The sequence below is a fragment of the Corvus moneduloides genome, chromosome 14 (genome assembly GCF_009650955.1).
Source record: "Corvus moneduloides isolate bCorMon1 chromosome 14, bCorMon1.pri, whole genome shotgun sequence".
NCBI classification, from domain to species: Eukaryota; Metazoa; Chordata; class Aves; order Passeriformes; family Corvidae; genus Corvus; species Corvus moneduloides.
The window spans coordinates 5,727,913-5,754,094 of NC_045489.1; the positions used below are offsets into that span (position 1 = coordinate 5,727,913).

At 55.8% G+C, this 26,182-nt stretch overlaps 1 protein-coding gene and 1 pseudogene across 1 annotated transcript; one reads left to right on the forward strand and one right to left on the reverse strand.

The window, feature by feature from the left end:
* Nucleotides 1-352: 352 nt before the first annotated feature.
* Nucleotides 353-1,241, forward strand: LOC116451086 (annotated as a pseudogene).
* Nucleotides 1,242-2,298: 1,057 nt separating this feature from the next.
* Nucleotides 2,299-25,206, reverse strand: FAM155B (family with sequence similarity 155 member B). Its single transcript, XM_032124000.1, has 3 exons — nucleotides 24,426-25,206; nucleotides 7,242-7,413; nucleotides 2,299-6,747 (listed from the first exon to the last, which is right to left on the reverse strand). Exons 1-3 carry the CDS (start codon nucleotides 25,200-25,202, stop codon nucleotides 6,347-6,349), a joined length of 1,350 nt encoding a protein of 449 aa, XP_031979891.1. The 5' UTR covers nucleotides 25,203-25,206; the 3' UTR covers nucleotides 2,299-6,346.
* Between the last annotated feature and the right edge of the window lie 976 nt (nucleotides 25,207-26,182).

Below are 26,182 nucleotides of genomic sequence, written 5' to 3' on the forward strand. Positions count from 1 at the left end.
GCCACCACTGGACCTTCTGAGGAAGAGCAGACCCTTTTCTACAGGATCACCGCTTCAGGAGGACTGCAGCCACCATTCTACCAGACTGCTACAACAGGGACTCAGGTTGTATCTTGACTGTCAATTTGAACCAGTGTTTTCTTTTATTTTTTCCTTTTCTTTAATTTCCCCATTAAATTCTTATTCTGACTTGGTGCCCCCCACTGGTTTGTTTTCAAACTAGTACACTGTACTACTGCCTTTATTTTAATTTTCCTATTAAATTGTAGTTCTGACTTGGAATCTCTCGCTGGTTTGCTTTCAAACTAGGACATTTTTGGCGCTCAAGCAGGGTACTCCTGGTAGTGTGGCCGAGGTGGAAGATGGCGAAGCACAGCATTCTTTCCTTGCTGAGCGTTTATGCCGAGGAGTCAGACCTGGAGTCGGACAGCAAGGCCGGCATGGCGGGGAGCGATGGGGAAGTGCCCACAGGAGAGAAAGGAGGCCTGGTCTCAGCTGGGTATGGAGCAGACGACTTTACCTGCCTGGATGGGGATGAGGAAGGGTACAAAGAGGAGGATGATGAGAACAGCAGGCAGTCAGAACATGATGATTCAGAGACTGAAAAACCTGAGCCTGGTGACCTAAAGAAATTCCCAGAAGTGGAGGAAAGAGATCGTCAGGAGCTGGTTGTTTATTTTTCAGAGGGAGTGCAGAACATGTCTCTAGATGAGATCAAAATCGGTCCTGAGCCTCCTGGCAGATGTTCTAACCAATTGCAGGATAAAATTCAAAAGCTGTATGAGATGAAAATGAAGGAGGGCATGGACATGAACTACATGATCCAGAGGAAAAAAGAATTTTGCAACCCCAGCCTCTATGAAAAGCTGATCCAGTTTTGTTCCATTGATGAAATCGGTACAAACTACCCGAAGGACATGTTTGATCCTCACGGCTGGTCAGAAGATTCATATTATGAGGCACTAGCTAAAGCCCAGAAGATTGAGATGGACAAATTGGTGAAGGCCAAGAGAGAACATGCAAAGATTGAATTTGTGACTGGCACTAAAAAGGGTACAACAAGAAGAGCTGCTTCCACAACCACCACAACATCCACCACCACTGTGGGAAAACAAGAGGAGCCCAGAAGAAGAGTGATATGTGCCGAGGAAGGATCTCACAGAATGACTCATAGAACACATCATCTCATTGTGAGATGCCCCGTCCAGGGGGAGGAACCGAACATTCCTACCTGGATATAATCTGAGGCTTGGAACACCACAGCAGCACTACCGCTGCATTCCCAGAGGACAAGAGCTCCATAACCACCACTGGACCTCCAGAGAAGGACCAGGTCTTTCTACAGGATCAGCGCTGTGACAGAACCACATCCATCACTCCAACAGGACTGCAGCCACCATTTAATCGGGCTGCTACCAGCACCCTGCCCTACAGGGTGTCAGGTTGTACTCTGTCAGTGTTTCTGTACTACTGCCTTTATTTTAATTTTCCTATTAAATCATAGTTCTGACTTGGAATCTCCTGCTGGTTCGCTTTCAAACTAGTACACTGCCCCATTGCTTTTTGGCAGAATCCAGGAATGTTTCTGTCCTGACTTTGTCTCCACCAATCCCTAAAGGTATTCCTTTCCCTGGCAGCAGCAGGAATGGGATTAGGATGAATCACAAGATGAGGGTAACCTGGGCTATGGGACCTCACTCCCTTTGGCTCTGTGGAAATCATGGAATCCCAGGATGGTTTGGGTTGGAAGAGACCTTCAAGATCATCCAGTGCCACCCCCTTCCATAGGCAGGGACACTCCACTATCCCAGGTTGCTCCAAGCCCCATCCAACCTAGCCTTGGACATTCCCAGGGATGGGGCAGCCACAGGGTTTCCAGGCAACCTCAACAACCCATCCCAAACCTCCATGGTCGGTGCCACCAGAGACCAGGAGGCACCTGCAGAGCTCAGCATGGGGACGCTCCAGGGCCTGGCCCCAAAAGATCCTGCCCAGAAGCAGCAGATATCTGGGATTTTCCCTTTATTCCCTTCCTCCAGGCGGCAGCCGAGCATCTTCCAGCCCCGCCTGCAGCCCTGAGTGGCAGTGAATGAACTGCCCTGACATCTCCTCTTGAAGCAAAGCAAAATGTGTTGAAGAAAAACCAGTTCCAGATGTTTTCTCAGTGTTGCCAAGTTACTCAACATGTTCTGCTTTAGTTGTCGATGCTTTCAAAGCGATTTCCCTAACTCCGAGCACGAATGGTGAGGGCTCTCCCTGGGAATCTTCTGCCTGGGGCTACCATGGATCTGTATTTTCATAAGAAAAAGACTCAACTAATGATTAATGTTCCCCAGAGGAAGCGGGGCCTTTCTTTGGGATTTTTCTTCAGTTATTTTTAATTAATTTGTACAACTGGCAGCTACATGAAAGTGCAAAACCCGGGAATAACGCTGGACCCAGCACCCTTTGCTCCTTCTCTCTCCCCACACCTGGAGCTTGTGGAGACAACATCATCCCTCACCTCTCTGGGGATGAGAAACCCCCCCACCAGGGAGGAATCACTGCTTCCCACTGGGAAGTTTCTCTGAGCAAAGAGAAGTTTGTCCACTGAAGGAAAAGCTGAGTTTTACATATTAATCCCAACACGGGGCACCTTCTTTAGGGAGAAGAGAGATCATTGGACGAGAAGGACAAAGCCCCTTGCGTGTAAGTTCCTGGTAGGATAAATCATTTAGAGCTGGTTTCCAAGGTGGCTTTGGGAATGTGGAAAGCATTTGGGATTCCAAAGGGCCCCTGCTCTGGTGGACACAGGGCTTAGGGTGAAGCATCCCTGGATGCACAGGGCAAGGAAGTCCCTTCCCTTCTTATCCAGGCACATTCCCTCCTTTTCCAGGCATATTCCCTCCGTGTTGTAATAAAAATAATGCCAGTGGTGTTAAGTGAGACAATGTCACCGTCTGCTTCCCGGGCTGTTCTCTTGGAGAGCAAAGCCAGAGTGCTCGGGGATGGAGGATTAGGAGGTTGTAATGTCAGACCAAAGGCAGGAATTTTATCCGACGGGCTCCTGATGATGGACTGCTCCATACATCGCTTCCAGCTGCTCCTGCTCTGGGAACAGCCTTGTCTGGATCTGTTTAAGGAGATTGGCAAAGTGTTGAATGCAGCATATGGTGCCCTAAAACCTCAGAACTTATTGACAGCAGCCCAGACTCGCTAAAGAAAAGATCTTCCAAAGCCTCGCTCTGGGAAGACTCAGCACTTTCCTCCCACTTGCAGCAGGTAAATCCCATCCTGTGCTCCCAGAGCGGATCCGCATCCTGTGTGCTCCCTCTGGCATCTCGTCCTCCTGGGAACACCCCCCAGGCACCACAGCCTGGAAAATGCATGGATCTCCTGCCCTGGGGGCTTCCTCGCTCCTGGTGAATGGAGCTCAAACCTCCCCAGTAGCCACTGCAACCACCCCAGTTCTGAACTGACTCCACTTCCCGATCCACTGGGATGCAGCACATGCTCCTGGCCTCCCGAGGGAAGCCTCCAGCTGGTGTTAGGGAAGGTGAAACCATTTCTCACAGCTCCCAGGTTCTCCCAGCAAATCCCTGCCAGCACCCCCTGAAGATGTCTTGGGCTGTTGGACCTCACTCCTGCAACTCTGTGGAAATCATGGAATCATGGAATGGTTTGGGTTGAAGGGATCTTAAAGCCCATTCTGTTCCACCCTCTGCCATGGGCAGGGACACCTCCCACTGGACCAGGCTGCTCCAAGCACCGTCCAACCCGGCCTTGGACACTTCCACAGCTTCTCTGGGAATCCCGCATCACCCATCACCACCCCCAAGCCTGGCCTGACGCTCCATCACCAGCAGACACAAGGGCCTTGGGGCAGGGAGAAGGACACACATCCCACAGGATGGTTCCGGATCTGGATCTGGACGTGGTGCAGGGACTGAGGCCGGGCCACGCCGTGCCCACCAGCGCTGCTCAGTGTCACACGACACAATGAACAGGGCCAGTGACTCAGGGCCACTTGCTGACGCACCACACTGGGCTATTCTTCTCTCTCCCGATGAGTCGCTCCAAGATTGGACACAGCCTATCTCCGAGAGAGGCGCCTGGAATTAGCTTAACTCTTGGCAGTACAGGAGAAATCTAATTTCCTTTGGGATCCAGCTGTCTGGAGGCTGTGCTCCCTCCCCTGGCCTGCCTGGGAGCTTTTGCTCCTTGTCAGAGCAGCTCCACAACCCACTGCTCACAGAAAACCAAGGAACTGGATCCCGGTTTGCAGAACTGCTCCATATCCAACTGCTCTGATTGGTGTAAACTAGGCTGAAATTATGTGGATGTCATGAAGAATAGTCAAATGAGGGACATCCTACTTTTTTGGGTGTTCAGCAAGGGAATCTGCTTGGGAAACACTCTCCATCTTCCATGAGCACCACCTCTCCCACCCCAAAAACACGGGACAATGGGATCACAGGCCTTGTCTCTGCAGGACTTTGGGAACAGGCAACTGGTGGTGTGTAAACATCACCCCAAAGCTCTGAGATTCAAGTCAAAGCAGGAATCAAACATTCAGCTGCTTCTCAGAGCCTCTTTGGTCTGGAAATGGGCTGGAAACGTCAGGAAACCTGTGCTTCCCACGAGATGCCCGGTACTTCCTTCTTCCAGCCAGGCAGGAAGTAGCTTTGCTCATGGGGCTCTGCTCACAGGGCTCTGCTTGGTTTTGCTTCACCTCAACAGACTAAAAACCATAAAACTCCTACAGGTCATCAACTCTGGGACTTCTTGGACCCTCACAGGGATCTGGGATCAATTTGGGATGCAGCAGGACATTCCTCCTGCTCCATCCCTGTCTCCTGCAGTGACCCACGCAGGGCTCTGCTGTAGGTTCCTGACAAGAGCCAGCCTGGAAACAGAGGGACCATCCCAGCCCCTCTGAGAGCAGGGGGTGGGTTCACACCCAACTCCTGACCTCGTGCTAAAACACCCCCTCTTCCTTCCCTGCCCACACCCAGGACAAATTCCAGCCCCTGGTGCCTGGCCCGGAGGCACCACCTCGCAGTGTCCATGCTGGGAAACAGTTCTGGGGGGGGGTGGAGAATTGGGAGTTTCCTAGGAAATGATGTGGGGATCAGATCCTAGGGATCTGATGTTTGTTTGGGGCTGAATCCCTGGATATGCTGAGCTCAGGTTAAAAACCACCCCAAGTGAGCCGAATGAGGCTGCACCAGCCAGCACCTTGCCCGGCCAAGTCCAGCTGGGCTCCCAGAAATTTCCGGATCTGGGAGCATCCATGGATTGAAACTATTCACAAAAATGCTCCTCCCTAGCTGGGCTTTATTAGTGCCTCTTTGTGTGGGAGACTCTCCCTCCAAGCCAGATTTCTCCAGCCCGTTTGCCCAGTCCTCCTGCCATCCAGTCAATGATTTGTAGCTGGGAAGCATGGAAGGATGCCTCTGGGATTTCCTGCATCCAACTGTTGCCACGTGGGATCCCTCTCCCTCACAGCCTGTGTGCCGCTGGAGTCACATCTCCCCAGCTCCTCACCAAGACAAGTCCCACCAGCCAGGAAGGACAACAGAAAAGGTTACACCAAATCATCAGGACACTTGGCAAAGTGGGACGTGGGAATGCTGGGAACATCCCTCCTGCTCCATTCCTCCTCCCTCTCCACCTCCTCGCATAAAGGAGCGGGAAAGGCCAGGCTGGAGGAGCAGCTGGGATGCGGTGAGACCAACCCCGAGCGGTACCACAGTGCAGTGTCACAGCGTCCCACTCCTGTCCCCAAGCGCCATCAGCGAGGCAGTGCCGTGCTGAGGACACTGTGCCCCACCAGGGTGGTTCTGCCCCGAGCTGGTGGCTTTTCCCGGGGACAGGAGTGGGCCAGGCTGTGCCGGGAGGTGCTGCCCCTCCGCCTGCTCCCTCGGGATTCACAGACCCAGGAGAAAAGGAACGAGGGCTGGGCCGACTGTCAAACCTCGGCACGGCACGGGCAGGGGAGGCGCGGGCGCCCAAGGCACTCGCGGCAGCGGCCGGGGGACACTCGGCAGTCCCATGGGGACACCCCTCGATTCCAAGGGACCCCTCCCCTCGGTCCCCCCGCCCCCGTGCCATTCCTGCCCGCCCGGCGCCTGCGGGGCCGGGAATGCTGCCCCTGCCCGAACCCTTCTGGCGCCGGGTCCCGCAGCCCTGTGCGCGTTTGAGACTCTTCACCACGGGGATGCCCCGCGCGAGCAGCTCTTGGGGGATGTGCGGGGGTGCGTGTGCGCCACCCCCAATCCCGTGCCTCCCATTGGAGGAATAGCATGTGCCCCCCTTATGGAAAAAGATCTGGCGTTCTCCTTGGAGGTCGGCTCTGCCCTCCGCGTCACTCGTCCCGTGCCACGCTCTCCTCCAGGGTGGGCGGGGCCTCCAGGCCGAGCCCCCCGGCGCCGCCGTGCACGCTCGAGAAGGACACCATGGTGTGGAGGAGCATCAGGACCAGCACGCACAGTCTGATCCTGCTGCTGCCGAGGCGAGACCCCGCGGAGACCGGCAGCAAGGACGGGGAGCGGGGCTGGTGGTACTGGTGGTGGTGGTGGTGGTAGAGGTGGTAGTGGTTCTGCCGCTGGTGATGGAGGTGGGGGTCGTGGCGGTGGAAATGGAGCGACTCTGACGCCGTGGATTTGGGGGATGTGTCCTCGTTGCTGTCTGGGGGGTGCTCGCAGGAGTCCCATTGCACCTTGCAACACTTGGCCTCCTCGTCGGGCAGCTGGTTCTCCAGCAGCCCTGCGGGAAGGAAGGAAGCAGGAGGAGGGGTCAGCGCGACACTGAGGATGAGGCTGCGGAGGGAGCGAGCCCTGGTGCGTGCCAGCTGTGGGATGGGCACATCTGAGAAGCAGGACACGCAGACACCCCCTGGGACTGGCCCCCAGCATGTCTGTGAGCCTGCACACACCAGCAAGGTGAGCTCAGGGCTCCCCAAATCCTGCTCAGAGAGCTTCAATATCCCCACCCTGCTTTAATCCATCACCTGCAGCTCCTTCCACGCTTTAGCTTTCAGAGGTAGGACTTTCACCTCCTGTGCTGAGATGTTGCTGTGGCCCCATTAACCCCTCATCCTGCACCCTTGGGACGGCCACGTTTTGGCATCAGGCAATGCTTCCACACTGCCCCTCCTCCCACTCCGCCCCACAAGCCTTCCAAACGCAGGAAGTGGCTTGGAAATTCCCCAGGGCTCACCATCACCCCCCTGTGCCCAGTGTGAGCCCAGCCCTCCTTACCCGTACAGATGAAGCCAGGCAAACCTCCATAGATCAGCTCGTCATTGTCCGGTAACACGAAGGGGCACCTGGTCTGCACCTCCAGGCAGTATTGCTTGCATGGGATCCGCTGCCGGCACTGCTGCTGGGTCACGTTGAAGTACTCGGAGCACAGCCATGCCTTGTAGACAGCCTGGGGGAAATCATGGAGAGGGACACGTCACTTCCCAAGTACTGGGATAGCTGGAGTGTAAAAGGGGAAGGGAGAGCTCCCAGCTCTCGTGGGAAATGTGTGTCGGGGTCACTTGTTGAACAGCGATGGATTCAAACAAGCCACTGGAGTGTCACAATGGTGGAACACGTCTATCCAGATAAGTCCACAACAAAAATAAAGCTAAATAACCACATGGAATCATGTCCCCTACAGAGAGGCACCGTGACAGATCCTGCCAACATCAGCGACCCAAGAGCTCAGTCCGTCACACAAAAATTCAAATGCTCCGGGGATGTCCTCATCCCCAAAACACCCCAGTGCTCCCCAGGGCAGGAGAAGGACTCATGTCTCCTCTGAAGTGCCTTGGTCCCCACCAGCTCTGGATGTGGGACATGGGACAGCAAAACACATGGTCCTTACTGGAAATTTCCTGCTGGAAAAGCTGCTGGACAGAAGCAGATGGGATGCAGCACACGTAGCAGCTGCACGTCAAGCTTGTCCCTCTTTGCCACCAAGTAACACTTTCCTCACCTTCCCCACCTGGTCCTGGGAGAGATTCCCGATTCCCTAACATCTGGAACTTCTGCTGTGCCATTTCTTTTGGCTCAAAGGGAAAACTTTTTCATTTCCCATGGATGTTCTGGCACTGGGATGTACCAAACAGCGGTACAGGTGCCTCCATGTGCTCTTTTCACCTTCCTGATGCTTCCAGCTGTGCTTGGCAACATTTCCAGAAGGAAGAGCACCCTGGGGCTTCAGCTGTGACTGCAAGGCTGTGCCACATTCCCTGCCTCTCCAGCCTGTCCAGAACTGGGTTTCCCTCTTCCCTTCCAGCCTCCGTGTGCTAGTGCCCATTGCAGACAGCAGGGCATAGCCCAGACGGCCTCAGTTACAACCATATTCCCAAATTTCCCTCATCTCCCCAGCATGAGGCACGGGGGAAGTTGTTTGTCTCCACTGGCTGTAGCAGAGAGGGAGGGAGAACTCCATTTCTCCTGGAGTGCATCATCCATCAGGCTGCAAAAAACCCATGGCACTTCCAGCTCATCCATGAACTCCTGTGGGCACAAGTGACAGCACCACGGTCATTCCACGACCACATCCAGCCTCCTTTGAAACCAGCTAGAAAGGGCTCCCTGTGATTCAAAGGGAATGAGTTTCCCTCCTCGGCATGCTTGGAGAAACCCCATGCTCCTCCTTCCAGCTGCATTTTCATTTTCTGGAGGCTTTAAACCCATCACTTCTTTGTTCCCCCGTGTTTTCCAGAGATCCTTATCATCATTTGTTTGGCACACGGTGGTGTCTCAGGATTACAGCTGGTTGGGAAATTCTTGGCAAGTTATTTTAGTTTGGCTTTTTTTTTTCCCTGGAAAATGCCAAATCATGAAACCCAGAATTTTCACAGCAGTGTGTTAGCTTTGGTGAAACTTCCATCCCAAAAAGTTTAATGGGCACCAGAACACAATTTTTGGAGTGAACATTTTGGAGCAGTCCCCAGTACTGTGGCCAGGCCTTTCCCCTGGGAGGTGGGAATGCAGGTGCTTGTTCTCCCTGTCCTGTTGGATGTTAATTACTGAGACACAGTGGAACAGCTCCAGAGGAGGGAATGACTCTGCAAACAGAGTGTGAGGACACAAGCAGGAGGGTTTTGAGGCCTGGATCTGCATCCTTGAACACATCATCCCTGCAAGTGTCCGGGGCCAGGCTGGATGGGGCTTGGAGCACCCTGGGATACTGGAAGGTGTCCCTGCCTGTGGCAAGGGGTGGGACGGGATGCGTTTTAAGGTCCCTTCCAACCCAAACCATTCCACGACTCCATGATCTGCCTGAGCTGATTCCCTAGAGCTGAGGAGGAAGAGGCCGTGCTCCAAATGGGCCACAACCCCCACTGCAACACGTGCCCTCCCTGATGGCCTCTGCTCCCTTGGGGACAGTGTCAGGAGCAAGGGGACACAGGGACAGCAAGGAGGACACAGCAGGACCCCTCAGTGGGTGGCGCATGGCCCTCTGCAAGCCCCGTAAGCTCTTCTCCATTGGGAAAGCAGGACCTGTCATTGCTGGAACCTCAACAGGATGTAAAGGAGGGTTAGAGAGCTAAGGGGACAGTGACACTTTACACTGATGGGACACAGCACCAGGGGGGTGTAAAATGGGCTCCAAAGCACCCACTGACTGCCCAGGATTTATCCAGACAGGACACATCCTTATTCCAATCTGAGGACTCGACAAGTCCTTGCCTGGACACAACGCTGTTGTTTCCACATGCTCCAGACACACTCCAGCGTAATCTGGATCAAAACAGAGGGGGGCCTTGTTAATTACCTTAATTATTTGGGCTGCCTTTAGAGCAACAAGGAGAGGGTGTCCTGAGAACACCCCGACCCTCGGAGCATCCGGCAGCGAGGGGCTGGAGCAGCTGCTCCTTCCCCTGGTGACCATTCAGGATTTTGGACAGCTGGTATGGAGACTTGCTTGAATTTGAACTGGCTAAAGTTGGGCAGGATGAATTCCCCCCAGTTTTCAGGATTAAAAGCCAGATGGATTAACTAAACCACAAGCAGCCTGTAGTTTAAAGGGGAATTATGACACACAAGGAGCTGGATGGGCATCACTGGTGTGCCCAACCCCATCTGGGATGGACACCCTGAATCCATCCCTCCAGCTCAGCCTCTTTCCCAGCCCTCATCTGCCTTAGGATAAACATCTCCATCAGTGGGACTTCCTCGTGTTTCCCAAGGAGGTTGTTTCACAGCACTTATCTTGCTGCCTACAAGTTTTCCTTCATACTTGACCTACATTTTTCCATCCAAAAGTTCACTCCCTTCAATCATTCCCTCCACCATTCCCTCTCCCTGCTCCGTGTTTACACATCTCTAATATTTGCAGATGTCTCACGCTCCCCCTTTAGTCACAACTCAGGCAAGCTCGGCTGATTTACTCGCTCCCATCTCCTGCCAGCCTTCTTCCCAGCTCCGACCCTCTCCCACGCTGCTTCCCAGATCCCAGTCACATCCCAGCTCCCACCTGGGCTCACGTGCAGCTCAGCATGGAGGGTACACTGGGTGCTCCAGCAGAGGATTGTGGGTGTCACCTCAGCTGTCTCAGCTCCAGATTTGGGTGGAAAAGGCAGCCGGAACAGGAGATTTCCCAGAGCTTTGTAGGAAGCTGCTCAGGTTCATCCCATTCTCCCATGGAAACACAGCTGGCACAAGCAGGCTCTGCATGGATCCACAAGTTTTCCCCCTAAAATGTTTGTGCTGATTCCCATCAGGGAATCAGGCAGAGGGTTGGGATCACAGACATGGGACATTCCATGAATTTAATGAAAACATGGAAGGAGAGACTGCAAGGAGCTGGTGATACCACTGGGGAGGGCAGAGTTGGAGCACTCATCCAGAACCTGAACCAGGATTCCCTGGGTGCCTTCTGCTTTTCCTTCCCTTTCCAGGGCACCCGTCTTCCCTGAGGGAAGCACTGATCCCAGCCAGTCCTTGCCATTCCCTTGCTGCAGATCCTCCAGGTGCTGCAGCAGGATTTCCTGCAGCTCTGCAGGATGGAAACTGCCTGTGTGTACTCAAAACCAGAGACATCCAAGATCTGCTGGTCCAACAGGGCTCTCCCACTCAACCGGGATCAGGCTGAGACACAGGTGAATCTCCAGGAGATCCCAGCATCTTCCCCTCAAGCATCCACAGAGATCCATGTCACAGGCAAGGAGCAAATTCCCTGGGATGCTCAAGGTTTGGTATCTCCAAGCTTATCCCACACAATCTCCTTTGTTCTGCTGTTAAAAAGGACATGTGGGAATTTAGGACAGGAAGATATTTATTCCCTGCTTAGATCAACTAGGAAAGCTCCCTGGTTTCCATCCTTGCCCTCTCTGGATTCTTCAGGAAGCGGGTTGGGCTGCAATCAGTGTTCCTGCCATTCTGGTCTGCCTTTTGGCAGATCTCCAGCCTGGCCAAGTAAATATAAGTGACCTGAACTCCAAATAGCTCCAGTTTGGTGCCCTCTTCCTGCATTTTTAGCTCAGAGGACTGGCTGTATGACTCCAAGAAAGCACACAGAATTTGGCTAGCTAGGAAAAGAGCCAACTTCAGACACCCAATTTATAGGGAAGGAGGAGGACAGCCTATCGGAATTTTGCAGGTGGGATGAAATACCTCATCATAAAAGACATTAAAAAAACCCCAAATGAATTGGATTTCCAACAGTGAATTAAGCTCCCTGTCTGCTCACACTTCCAGCAGGATCTGGAAGCAGCAGCCAGAGGGACAGCGCTTTCACAGGGAATTCTGTGCCAAATGGGAGTTCTTCCCTGCCTGCACTACTCCCTCTGTCTCCTGTCAGTACCAGGACAGCATTCCCCACCAAACAGCTTTTCCAAAGTCTTTCTGTTTCTTTAGGATTTCTGTACAAATTTGGCTACTTCAAGGCCAGGCCAGTTGCTGGCAGGATGTTGGAAACACTGGCACCGCCTGTGGAACCATCCCAGCTACATTTTGAGAGAACCGAGGAGCAGGAACGGAGCAGCATTGTCGGGACACACCACCACTGCAGAGGATGCAGGGCTTGGGATAGTTTGGATGCCCACTGGGAACGCCAGCTGTAATTAACACAATAAACTGTTGTTTTCCCATCTGAACAGGAATCAATGCTCGGGAAGTTTCCCCAAGGAAAATCCTGCTAATGGCACAAATGTAACAAACCCTTCTCCTGAATTAGAGGCAGGGGTTGGGACAGCATCCCCAGCCCAAAATCCACTTCTCTGGAAGGGGGAGATGCAGACTGAAATGGGAGGATAATGAAGGCAGAAAGGGAAATAGGGAGTTTTTCCCTACAAAGTAACTCCCAGAAGGAGAACTGGGAGTGTGCTTGGACCAGAGGTGAGGGTCAGTCTGGAAGCTGGACTCTGCCATCATGACTCTCCTCCTCTCCCTCTTCTCACTGGGTGCACCCAGCTCCAAGCAGGGATGGGAGGAGAAATCCCTGCCTGTCCCCCAGCCTGGAGCAGCCCACTCCCCTCCCAGAGCAGTTCCTGGGACTCGCAATTCCATCCTGGCCTGAGAGGAGCATCTGGAGTGGCTGTGCCTCATTAATCTTGGACACAGGGAAATGAGCACTGCTAATGAGCCGCTCGGGCAGCTCTCCAAGCTCTGGCACATCAGGATGCAGCGCGGGAAGCAGGACAGGCTCGGGGGGAGACAAGAGCCCCCTTGGATGGCAGAGGATTAAGGGAATGCTGAGGTCCAGGGCCAGCCAGGAGGAGTCACAAACACATGTGCAATGTCCAATTACCACTGTATTCAATTAACTGGGACAGTAACAATGTGGAGCTTTAAACCAGCTTTCTTAAGGCTTTTTAAAAAATTCTCCTTGCTATGGGCTGTTCCAACATCATCTCTGGAACAGCCAATTTTTGGTTTCTTTGATAGTTTTAGAGCTGTTATCCCTGCCTTGACACATTCACATGCTCTGGGTTAGGACAGGGGGGAGAAAAACACCAACCCAACCCTAAACTCCCAACAGCTGGGCAGGATTATGGGGTTTGCATTGTTTTTCCTTCATTTTTAATATAAAGTTGCCTTTTGCCTGGCGATGACAGCGCTGGAGCTGCAGCTCCTCCGTTTCCCAACCAGGGGAGCCTCTGCCCATTGTACCCAGCTCCAGAGGGCACGGAGCGGCGGCTGCGGTGGGCACTGGGACAGGGCTGCCAGCAGGAATGCCTGGGCCATGGATGGGGATAGGGATGGATGCACGCCAGCTGCAGGGAATGGCACTGGTGGGAATCCTGACCAGAGCGGGTGTTCCTCAAACACCACTGGAAACTCCACATGGAGCTGCTGGGCTGGCTGGCACGTGCCCATTCCAGGCTCTCCACCGTCCTGCAGCCTGCCCCTCTCCAGGGTTGGTTTTCCCAGAAGTTCCCCCCCAGCCATCCCATCCATGACACCCGCCTGCATCCCGCTTGTTGTGTGCTGTTCCGGACACAGCGGGGTCCGGATCCACTGACCAGGCTCATCCTCAGGGATGGTTCTGGGCAGTGGAACATCCCCTGTGCTCCCAAACTGTGGCTTCCCACCCACATCCTGCAGGATCAGAACATATCCCTTGACCTCAGTGATGAAGTCACTCCCAAATTACCGGGAAGAAAATTGTCAGAGCTACTTACTCACCATTCAATCACCTCATGAAGCAGCTGATAAAGCTTAAAACTTTTAGTTTTCATTTTAAAAATAAGGCATTTTAGCTTTAATTCCCAGATCCTGGATTAAAGAGACTGTCTGAATGCTCCTTATTTTAGAGGGAAAAGGCCCAAATTTCCCCCTCCAAGCCACTCAAACCCAGTCTGAGACACATAACGCCCCAAGTGCTCATTGTTCAAAACGAAGAGAAAACAGCTTTAAAGCGTGACCCTCACACACCTGACACACTCAACACCCAGGTAACAGCTGTCACACTATGTCACGATATCAGGCAGCTCTACACGTGCCTTGGGAAGAACTGGAGTGGGAAAGGATGGGAGAACCAGCACCCCAACCTGTCTCTGCAACCACATGCACACCGTCAGCACCCACAGGTAATGGGCCAGGGGGTGGCAGTGCCAGCTCCCAGCTCTGGTAGGAGGTGGCAGTGCCAGCTCCCAGCCCTGGGAATGGTCTCAGGGGACAGACACCACAGTCACAGTCACCTCCTGGCTTTGCTCATCTGCTCATGGCAGCGAGGGCTGCCGTGTGCAGAGCCCAGGGAAAAGCCTGGTCTCATCCCAGCAGATGCCACATTCCCCTTGGAACAAACCCGGGAGGGAAGAGCCTGTGCTCGTGGCTGTACCAAAGCAGGAAGCATTCCCTGGAAGAGCAGAGCTTGTGGACTTGCTTTGGACACCTCTGGCAGCTCCTGTGCTGAGGGGCAGAGCACGTGGCATCCCAACATGGCCATGTGCCTGCGCCTGTTGATTAATCACAGTAATTAATGGCACAGCTGGATGAACAGGAAGGCAGTGACCACTGCCAGGCCCTCCTGCTTTCCACAGCCACTGCCTGTCTCCATGCGTGTCACAGGTCCATGTCCCTGCCCAGCAGTGTCTGCAGCCCTTTGCCTCCCACCACAGCTCCCACTTTTCCCAGTACAGGTTGGGATCTGGCCTGTCCAGCCACCCAGCCCTGCCCAACCACTCCTACAGCCCCCAGCCCACTGCAGGAGGCTCTTGATCTCAGATCACTGCCAGAAAACATCCCAATTCCCATGGAATATTTCCATTTCATTATCAGACTCCACCTCAGGGTAGATGCATCCTCTCTCAAAGGGGGGTGAGCACAGGGTGACAGTGCTCTGCTCACAGATGTGAGCTCTCATCCCAGCATTCCTGATGTCAGTCTCCTGTTCAGTCCCCCCTCCTCACAGCCTGGGTGTGTCCCCTGTACAGGCAGTGCCTGGGACACGGTGGCCCAGCCATGGTGGGCTGCCCGTGGGCACTGCTGCCAGACCCCAGGCACAGACAGTCCCTGTCCCAGGATCCCAGCCCGGGAGCACGGCGAGGCCAGAGGGACCAGCATTCCCAGGCTGCTGTTAATCCAGGCTGCCACTCTGTGCTCCCCTTTCAAGAAGGGGTCTTGGCTGGGCTTTAGAGAGGAGAAGAGCAGCTGGTCAGGAAGGCAAGGCCAGATGGAGTGTGGAGGTTTGTGTGGGAAAGGGGTGGACACTGGGAGACAGAGACAAACAGCTGGTGGCCAGGGAGAGAGCAGCTCTCCTTGGCATCTGGAGGGCTCTGTCCTTGTGACACCACATGGCCATGCCCCAGGGGGGAAGGAGGGAGATCAGGCCTGCAGTTCCAGGGCCTTGCCACACTCTGAGGAAAGAACTTCCTCCCAATATCCCATCTAACCCTGTCCTTTGGCAGTGGGAAGCCATTCCCCACGTCCTGTCCCTCCAGGCCCTTGTCCTTGTCCCTCTTCCAGCTCTCCTGGATCCCTTTTAGGCACTGGAAAGGGCTCTAAGGTCTCCCTGGAGCCTTCTCTTCTGCAGGTGAACACCCCCAGCTCTCCCAGCCTGGCTCCAGAGGGGCTCCAGCCCTCGGAGCAGCTCCGTGGCCTCCTCAGGACTCGCTCCAGCAGCTCCAGCCTGGACAATCCCTCACCTGCCAGCCCCCAGTGAGGCTGCAGTGACCAGTGGGTCAGTTAGCAGCCCATCCTACCAGCCCAATTAGTTAAAAAAGTAATTAAAGATCTCTGCAAAACTGAAGCTGAACACGATGGAGTTGGGGACAGAGGGAAAGTGAGGTCCCTGCAATCCGTTAGGATAGCTTGAGGAATTCACTCCCATTAGATCCTGCTGCAGCCAGGGGCTTAGCAGGATTCAAAAGTGGATTAAACATTTATACAGCTAATGAGAACATCCTGTTACATTAGATAGGATATAAAAAAATAAAGGCGAGACACTTCAGTGCCACGAGCCATAAATTACCCACCAGTGATGGGGGCGAAGGAGAAGTTTCTTTGCTCATCCCCCTTCCAAGGAAGTGGTGAGGTTGGAAAACTGTTCTCAGGATGGTGTGAGTGTCCAGCCCAGCAAGGGCTTGTCACAGCAGAGCTGTCTTGCATCCAATGCCTATGGAAGGGCCCAATCCTGCACTCTGCCAGGAGGCCCTTGCACAGCATCCCATGAGGTCCCACTTGGCACAAGTGGGAATGGGACAGGGTGTAAGGCAGCAGGAGGAACCTGGTCCCTCATGTCATCCTTGTGCACCCCACGGAGAGGGGCGAGCAGCAGGATCTGGCCCATCCCAGCTCCCTCATGGCGCAAGCAGAGGGGAGACAGGAGCATCCTGCCTCCTGGGCACCTTCCATGGTCACAGGGAAGTGCAGTTTTCCATGCTCACGCTGGGCCTTACAGCCACATCAGCTTGTGCCCACAGGTCCCTTGAATGCAGGCAAAGATGATTTTGAGATGCTTATCAGCACTCCTGGCAGCTCCTACTGCTGGAGACACACAACAGGCCATGGCTCATGTCAGACCCGAAAGCCACAACCTCTGGTTTTCTATCCCTGGCTCAACACCACTTGCAGAGATCTCCCGCTCCCTTCCAGAGGAGGAAAGCCCCAGGATAACTCTCAGTCCCTGTGGTGAGCAGCAGGCAGGCGCTCCCAGTTGGCATCACTCCTCAGGCAGCCAATCCCAAGGGATGCGCTACTGCAGGGAAGCCCCATTCCTGCTGCTCTCCCCTGGAGCAAGCCCAGGACAGGCTGAGGCTCTCCCTCTCCCTCTCCCTCTCCCCGTCCCTTTCCCTCGTTATGCTCTGCAGAGTGGAAGTGCTTCCCCTGCATTCCCATGAGCAAGAGAGCCGTCCCAGGACCATGCTCCGAGTCAGGTTGGCATCCCAGAACCCCTGGTGCTTCCTGACAGTCTAATTTGAATGCGAGAGCAAGGAACGACGACAAACAAACAACACGGCACGGCAGGAAAACACTGCTCCTGCACACACAGGCAGAGACCCCTGTGGACTCCTCCTCTCCACATCCAGCTCCATGGAAAATGACATGGAAGACAACCAGCTCCGAGGAAGAAGACACTGAACACCAAGAGCAGGTCAGAAAGATGCCCAGGTCTGAAGAGGGTTGAACTCATTACATTAAAGACAGAAACACAGCTCCTGCTCTGCCAGCACTGTTCAGTCCTTCCCAAACTACGCCTGTTCAGAATATTCCAAGAAAGTTCCACTTGCCTCCTCTCCCTCTGTTAACCACCAGCAGTAGGGAACGCTTGGGTGCCTGCGGGCACAGGGTGGTCCAGGCTCCCCGGTCTGGGCAAACCCAGGAGCTGGCACACCCCTCACCAGGAAAACCCCCATCCCAGCCACTTCCAGGCCACCTCTCCAGCTCTACCTTCGCTCTCCCGTCCATCTGCAGCCTCCACCCACCAGCAGCGCTGCAGAGCTGCCGTGCAGTGATAAGATTCCAGCCGAAACATCAAACACGTGTATCTTTTACTCCTGAGAGGATGAGCAGGGCAGGTGGCTTTTCCTTCTCCAGCCAGGACCAGGAACACCGGGATGCTGGCGCAGGCAGGGCTCTGGAAAACCAACTCCTTGCCAGGTGAGGCCATTTCATGCTGCTTTTTTAACAAAGTGGCCACATTGGCAGCATCTGGGGGACTCCTCCTGTGACACCCCAGGAGCATGGCTGGGAGAGAGGCCCCAGGGAAAAGCCAGGAGCTGGGAAGAGGAGTGAGACTGAAGCAGCCGAGCCATCCCAGGCAGGCAGCTGCCAGCTCTGCCTGCGGGAATGGGGCTGGAGCAGCGTGGACAGATGGCTACTTCTTGCCCAGGCAGCCTCTGTGTCTCATTCACAGATCTGCTGTCCCTGAGTCATTGCCCTTCAAAGGACAGCAGAGCCGAGCTCCTGCGTGGAGCCAGGCATGAGTCGCATCCTAATGGCATCCCGGTGACAGCAGGAATAGCCCCTGGCAGCCAAGTACATCCTGCCTCTGCTGCCTGCCTGCCTCCCACCCTGGAGGGCAGCTCTGGAGCCCGCAGCAGAGAAAAAGCCTGTGGGACATCCCTAGGGACAGGCCTGGGGCCATGGGATGTTTTGAGCCCTCTCTGTGTGTGATCCTTGGCACTGCCAGGTGCTGGGGTCAGGCCAGGCCATGTGTGATCCCCGCTGGGCACGAACGGCTCCTTTCCGGATGGAAAAGAATCCTGCCCTCAGGCAGGGACCAGGAGAAGCCCATTGTGAGGGCAGGTCCAGCTGGGTTCAAGCAGACACACTGTACATCCTCTCCCACTTCCCGGCGCTGGTGTGGGGGGGTGCTGCCTCCTCTCCCTGGGATGCACGTGGGGCTGGAAGTCACCATGGCACTGGCACATCCCTTTGTCCACGGGGAGCACGAATCACTGTCTGGTAGGAATAGCAGTGTGGCAAGACAACCCTGATCTGGACCACCACAGGCAGCCTGTGACAATGGATGTGCACAGCAAGGGGGCTGGGGGTTGTACTGTTTTCCCAGCGCCCACATTTTGCCGATATCACCGCACGCGCTGCTGAGCTCCCGACTCCCAGAGCCTTCCCGCGCCCCACAGAGCAGCCAGATACTTTCCATCTCCAGCTGCTGAGGTGGCATCTCTGAGGAGCTCCTTCCACCCTGCTGGTGAAGTCCCCGTGCCCAGGGATGGGCACACATGGAGAAGAACCTGGGCTTGCATCCGGCACTGACGGCAGCAGGCACAGCTGGCAGCACACGGAGCAGGAACCGGTGCCGGAGCCTGCGGCACTTGGAGCTCTGCTGGTGACAGTTTGATGGAGACAGATCTCACCCTCCCTCGCTGTCCCTGCACCACTTGCTGATCTGCCTGTTGCTCCAGGGAGACCTGCTGCTGCCTTGGGGAACTTGCGGGTTTTCCCTGCAGCACCACTGACAGACACGGGTGAGGACAGGCAGACAACAAGGACTGACAGACAACCAGCGCAAAGGAGGCAGCTGAACACCACCCAAATCCCCCATCAATCCCTCCCATTCGCACCCTTTGCTTCACTCCACAGCACCTGTGTGGGTCCGGCCTCCAGCCCATCACACACTCCCAGGCAGCTTGAGATGTCTCAACCCCAAGTTAAACTCAGGACTGTCCAAGCACCATCTGAGCATCCCCATTCCCTCCTGGCTTGCGGCCCTCCCAAAAGACCCAGGTACCACTGGTGCATTCCTGACACCTCTACACCTTTTTTTCCACAGGGAAAACTCCTTCCATCAGTTCAGTTTTCGTTTCTCCTCTTTTCCAAGCCTTGATCTCAGTTTTCAAGCATCGAGGAAGTAGCAGACACAAGGCACTGGAACCGGGCTGTGCCAGAGGCTGCAGCCACAGCACCTGCACACCAAACCCACCTTTGTTTGGCCCAAATTCTTTATACAACTGAATCACATCTTTGCACAGGGCTGCAAAAAATTCCCTTTGCTCCCACGGAATGGGTGGGGAACACGGAGCCGCACACTTGGCTAAGCTCGTGCATGTGCTCCTGCTCAAGCTGCCAAATGACTGCGCTGATCTGCTGGAATTACTTTGGAATTCATGCTGGAACCTTTCGTCACCTCATGAAACGCCTCAGTGGCCAGGCTGGTTCTGGAGGAGAAGCTCTGGAGCTGACACGATGTGTGGGAGCAGCTCCTCCCCTCCCAGGTGCTGCTGCTCCTGGTGCACCAAATGCTCAGAGGGGACCAGGTCCCGGGTGCAGCTTTGCAGTCACCCATGCACAGATTCTCTGGAAGGCTCATTGCTAAAGCAACTCCCTCAAAAAAGCACAAGGTTTTGGTGAAACCACTTTTGCTGTGGTTCTCAAGGGACCTTCCCTCCGTGCAAGGAGCCATCCAGGCTCAGAGCAGGAGTGCACCAGGTTGAGCAGCATTTTGGATAAGCCAAGCCCAAATAAACTCGACTTGAGCTACTTTTGTGAAGGTAAAACGCTGCTTTGGTTCCCCCAAGAGGCATCCCTGGCACTGGGATAACCCCAAGACATGGTGTTCCCAAAGCTCCTGGCCCCAGTAGGCTTGGATTTCCAGAGGATGCTCCACAGGGAGGGATGCTCTGTAGGGATGCTGATTGCTGATGCTATTCCCAGTTAAACAAGAGCCAGAAAACAGGACCCCAGAGGGTGCTGAACCTGGGCACTGGGGATTTTCTCCCTGTTCCACGTGGGCTGTGCCAGGGGTGATGCCAGAGCAGGAACAGCCTCCATTTCTCACCACATCACTGCGCACCTGCGGCACAGAAACACCAGCAAAGCCTTGGGAGCGAAATCCTGCCCTGCCAGAGGTACCAGGAAAACCAGAGGTGCAGAACCAGATCCCACAGCCACGGGCCCATGTGCAGAAAAACCTGATAATCTAATCACATCTGAGATGCTACAGGTCCTGTCCAGCCTGTCAGGCCCCCTCCTGCCTGTCAGCCCTTCTCTCTCCACAGCTTTGTTTCTCGAAGCCTAATGACTCCTTAATTCTGCGGGCTTTGTCCCATAGATCTTGATTTGCCCCGGGGCCGGTGGGAGGGGGCACTTCTGGGAGCTGTTGGGGCGGGAGCCAGCACGAAGAGCTCGGCCTTGGCACGAGCAAAGCTCGCATCTGGCGTCTGAGCCAGAGCAACACTGCTCTTTTCCTGTTTGGAAAGATAGGAAAAAGGCACAAACCAGCCCTAAGCATCCCTCAGGGCATTGCTTTGGAGGGACTGCGATTTCCTCCTGCACTAAGTCCTGCAAAGCCTGGGCTGACAGTTTGAGTGCTGCTGCTGTCCCACATTTCCTGACGGCTGTTCGAGTCCAATATCCATGTCCCCAGGTCATGACCCCCTCAAACCCCTTTGGAGGACGCTCCAAAGTGTCCCCACAACTGCTCAGTGCACCAAGTTCATTGTGCCTTGCAGTGACAAAGGGTACAAGTCACACAGGAACAGGTGAGATGGAGGTGGCTGGCAGCTGCTCCCAACTCAGTTAATGACTTTTCCCTCTTATGCTCAGAAAAACACAGGCGTTCTCCACCTTTTCTCCACATCATCCCTACCTAGCACCGTAACACACCAGCTGGCAGGCAGATCCTCACAGCAAGAGGTGAAATGTGTTTGAGAAGATGGACCTTGTTTGAGACCGTGTGGACCCACTTCCCTCTCTCCCTCCTGTCCCACAGGATGCCAGAGCCCCTGTCCATGAGGGTCCCTGTGGGAGCCAGACCCCCAAAATCCCACCAAATGGGAAATGCAAACAATAAACCCCAGAAGTGCATCTTCATGGTTCACTGTCTCTCAGCCACAGGGGATTTCTGGGGTTAGCTGCAAGAGTAACAAGTAAAACATTTCCAGGGAATGATTTGGAAGCTGATGGGAATAACAACATATGCAGAAGGTGGGATCTGCCCAGGAATGATCCCCAAGCAGAGAATAAAAAGGAAGAGTATTACAGCACTGAGTAATCTCAGCATCTGAATTACACACGGACCCCACCATTTCATGGGATTCCTATCTCCCAGGGAGACTTTGGTCCAATCTTCCCCAGCCTCCAGGCACAGACAGATCCAGGTTTGGGATGCTTAGAATGCTGCTTCCCCTCCTGGCAGCACCTGCCTTTCCCCCCCAAACATGAGCACAGCTCTCAGGATGATTTATTAACAAGGAATTATGTGTCTCCTGAATCCAATCCACAACACTCACACACTTCCAAATTTTTAGCTCGGGGTCAAACCTGCTGCTGAGGAAGGAACTGGCAGCTCTGATTGGGATTTGGTGTTGCTGTTTTTTGAAATCAGATGGAATAAAGAGCCAAAATCACCGGAGTGGTTGGGCTGCCACAGAGCTCCCTGTGAGCTGTCTATTGAGCCACACTTCTTAGGGACTAAATTCCAGAGGGATCCGTGGCTCTGCAGAGGGGAGCTGTGTGCAGGTGAGCTGGAGCTGCTGTGCTTCCCCATCTTCAATTTTCCAGCTGCTGTTACGGAATGGCAGGGATGCAAATGGGAAGCAGCACTAATTCTCCATGCACAGCCCTGCTCCCATGGTCCTGTGTCCCAGAATTATCCTTTAAATCCTGTTTCTCCAGCTCCAGAGTTCCTGCAGCCAGAATCCTGCTGTGAGGGCTCTGCAGGAGCTCTTACACTGGCCAAGCTGCACATTCCAGTCTGTTTTCCTCCACTCTTCTCCTATTTTCCTGTTATTTGCTCTCAGATGTTATCACCATCGAGCAGTAGCTCTGCCATTCCTCACAAACAGGTATTATCCAGCATCTGGACAGGAATTACAAACTCACACTGCTTCAAAAATCCTGCCAGCCACATTTTTCCAGGGCAATGAGTAACTGCAGTCCCTGCTCAGGTCCAGAGGACTCGAAATCAGGCCAAAACTCGCTCGTCACCACAATGCTGGAGGGGTCTGGCACTAGTCTCAATTCACAGATGGGGAACAGCCACTGAGAGGAAAAAGCTGAGTCTCATGGATGTGAAAGGCTGGAGTAAGGCACCTAAATATGGAGTGAATGGCCTTGAATTAAGCAGCCTGATTTTCAGGAGTGACCAAAAGGATGGCAGCTGTGAGGGCTCTGGTGGGAGCAGCAGACTCGGGCACTCCCACGGGAACTTCCCCACAGGTGGCCCAGAGGAGCGTGCACAGGTTGTCCCTGCTGCTCGTGCCTCCTGTTGCTTCCCAAGTGCTGCCTGTGGAATGCAAGGCTGGAGCTCACAGATGCTCTAGGGATGCACTGACACAACACGGAACCAGATCAGAGGGACGAGTCCTGCCACTGCCTCCAGTTCTGCATCTCCCAAGCACATTTCCTGCTCTCCCATCAAGGATGTTAAACCCAGGCACACTTAATGGAGACTCATCGAAGCACAGCTCTGTTTCTACATACTGTGGAGTCCCAACATAACGATTATTTTCTCACCTCTTTCACTTTTCTCTCTGGGTCTCCCAGCAGAGATGGAAGCTAAGCTTGAAGCTGGAATGTCTGTGCTCCACCAGACACAGCACAGGGAGACCCTGATCCTGCTGGGCCCCTGGGAGCAGGAGCAGCACAATGGACAGCACCGAACTCCCTGCAGAAGCGGAGCGGCGGGACCAAACTGCTCGGAGCAGGCTGAATACTACGTCCCTTGGAAACCACAGGGGGAATTTGGGCAAGCAGACTGTAATTACCTGGCTTGGCCGGGGCCCAGAATGCCAGCACAAGCTGCTGCTCAAATCCAGCTCCTCACAAAAGCGACCCTTGTAGTGGCCAGGATCTCACCAATGTGCCCTTGGTGTAAGACACCACCTCAGTGTCCCAGAGCTGCTCTTGCTGCTGCTCCTGCACTTTCCCAGGGCAAGAACATCACTCCAAGAGCTGCCCTGCAACTCCAGGTGTCCCTCAAAACTCCTGTCCCAGAAAAGGAGCAGTCAACCCAGTCATACTACCAGGGAGGAAGCTCTGCCAGCATCCCTGTGGGGACACTGCTGTCACACACCTCAAGACACAGCTCCGAGAAAGAGAAGCAGGTTTAGCTATGGAGACCATTGCACTTCCCAGAAGTGACGTCTGGAGGGAGCGTGCACAGGTGAGCCAGGCAGCTCGGAGCAGGTGGAAGCTGGAGGCACCACAGGCTTGTAAGAACGGAGCATCCAGCAGAACCACACTGGGGGCTCTGATGGAGATCTGACCACAACTCTCATTTGGGAGAGGAGATGGCTCCATGCTGAGGCTCAATCCCATTGATGCTGGGGGGGCAACCAACCCATGGGCTTTCAGAACATGGACTGTACCCTGGGGCTGGGGACAGCCAGTGACACTGGGGGGAACACCAAGCTGGGAGGCACATCCCAGCATGCCTGCACCAGCTCCCTGGGCAGAAAGGGCGGAAGAGCTGGAAAAGGGCTGCTGTGTATAGGGAAGGGGCCCTGGCACCATGGTTCATCTCAGGTCACTGCTGGTCTAATGACAGCCAGGCAGAACCCTGGGCTGTCCGAGGAACAGCAGCAGGTCTGAGGCAGAGGTGAGGGGCCCCACACCTGTCCCAGCTCGGCCCCTGTGTGCACAGGGGTGCACATGGAAAGGGGTGTGGGTGAGGCTGGTAGGGATTGGGATGTTGAGAATGAAGTGCTTGGATTGAGATGGCATGTCAGGATTGCGGTGTCAGGATTGAGTGCTGGGAGTGGGATGTCATGAGCTGGGCGCTCAGATTGAGGTGTTGGGAGCAGAGTGTTGAGAACAGAGTGCTGGGAGTGGGATGTCGGGAGCTGCCTCTGTGTGCACAGGTGTGAAGGGATGTGGGAGCGCTCATTCCAGCCAAGTCCTGCTGTGCCTTCTCTGTCCCACCACCTGGTCCCAGCCTTCTCAAGGGCTCCAGACTTGTCCCACCACCACTGCCAGGAGAGGTTTGGGAAGCAGAGGGAGACCTCAGCCTGTGGGTAGGCATGGGAGCAGGGAGACCGCGGTACCCCCACGCTACCAAGCCCCGTGGCCCAGCTCACCCCAGACGCCCCCTCGTACCTTGCAGTCTGTCAGGCAGGATCTGACCGAGTACTCTTCCGATTGCAAGTACTTCTCCAGCAAGAGGTCGAACTCCTCGTATTTTTCCTGAGCGTGTTGGTCCAGCCGCTGGTACGCCTGGACGCAGCTGCTACAGGCCTCCCCGCCCAGCGCCCCGGCCGCCGCCACCACCAGGTCCACCATCAGGTTGTCCAGGCTGCAGTCCAGGCCGTCGGGGCCGGCCATCTCCCGCAGCAGGTCCCAGATCGTGTAAGTATCACAAAAGGAGAGGTTGAAGTTCCTGAAGTAAGCCTGCAGGAAGGTCCTTTTGGAGGAGGGCGAGGCGAAGAAGGGCGCGGCGGCGGCGGCGGCGGCGGCGACGGGGGGCGAGCGCAGGGGCGCGCCGGGGGCCCGCGGGCGCTGCGGGGCGAGCAGCCGGGCGCACGCCGAGTCCAGGTCCCCGCGGGCGGCGGGGCAGGGCCCGCCGGGGCCGCGGCTCAGGTTGCCCAGCAGGGCCTCGCAGCTGCCGCCGCCGCCGCCGCCGCCCGCCGGCTCGGCCGCCAGCAGCGCCCGCGGCCCGCGGCCCCGCGGCCGCTCCCGCGCCCGCAGCTTGGCCCCGGCGCAGAGCCACAGATGGTCGGAGAGGAGCACGGTGAAAAAGAGGAGCGAGGCGAGCGACAGGCGCCATTTCTGCGCCCGCTCGGGGTCGGCCACCGGCTTGTCGCTGCGGCGCGGCGCGCAGCACACGGCCCCGCCGGCGGCGCCCCCGCGGGGGGACATCCAGGCGCCGCGGATCATGCCGGGGGCGCGCGGGCGCCGGGCGGGCAGCGCCGCGCTGCCGCCGCTGTCACCTGCCCCGCGCCGCCGCCATGCCCGCGCCGCCCCCGCCGCGCCCCGCCGCCGCCGCCCGCCCCGGCCCCGGCCCCGGCCCCGGGCATGCCCCGGCCGCCCTCACTCGGCTTTCCGCTTGCCCCGGCGCGGTGCCGGGGCCGCGCCGCGCCCGCCGCCGCCGCCGCCCGGCCCCATCGCCCTCAGTCTGTCGCCATCTTCGGCCGCGCCGCCAACACCTTGAGGAGCCGCGAGCGCTGCGCCTGCGCGCTGCCCCCGCTCCGCCGGCACCGGCACGGCCGCGGCCCGGCCCGGCCGGCACTGCCGAGGTGCTGAAGGACAGCTCCGATCGGCCGCGCCGGGCCGGGACACCCCCGCACCCGCACACCCGCCGCAGCCTCGGCGGCAGCTCCGCTCTCAGCCTCGCCCTCGGCCTCACCCCCGCCCTGACCGTCACCTGCACCCTCATCATCACCTCATCCGCACCGTCAACCTCACCCCCTTCCCACATCCTCACCCCCACGGTCATCCTCACCCTCATCCTCACCTCACCCTTGCCATCATCTTCACATTCACGCTCACCCTCATCCTAACCCTCACCTCACCCTCACTCGAATCCTCACTGGAATCCTCACCCTCACTGACTGGTCCCATCCCAATCCCCGGTGTCAACAGGTGCCAGTGGAGAGGGGCTATGGGGGCTCCGGCAGCAGCCACAGACACGGTGCTGTCCCCTGAGAGCAGAGCCTGGTGTCCCCTCACTGCCCACACACCCTCAGCCTCACAAAGAGCCCCCAATGATTCAATTTCTGAGGGACTGGGATAGAGCTCTCACCAGGCAGCAAAAGCACTTCCAGGGACATCCCTTATTTGTGTCCCTCAATCCCTGTTGGGGGGTTCTTGGTGTGGTTAAACCCTGAGGGACCATCAGCTCCCTGGGAATGGAAAAC

Bases quoted from the DNA above. Each gene is read 5' to 3' on its own strand.
- FAM155B (XM_032124000.1), bottom strand. From the start codon at position 25,202: ATGATCCGCGGCGCCTGGATGTCCCCCCGCGGGGGCGCCGCCGGCGGG. The intron at 7,414-24,425 runs GTACGAGGGGGC...GATTTCCCCCAG, and splicing joins CCTGCCTGACAGACTGCAAG to GCTGTCTACAAGGCATGGCT. The intron at 6,748-7,241 runs GTAAGGAGGGCT...TCCTTCCCGCAG, and splicing joins GCCTGGCTTCATCTGTACGG to GGCTGCTGGAGAACCAGCTG.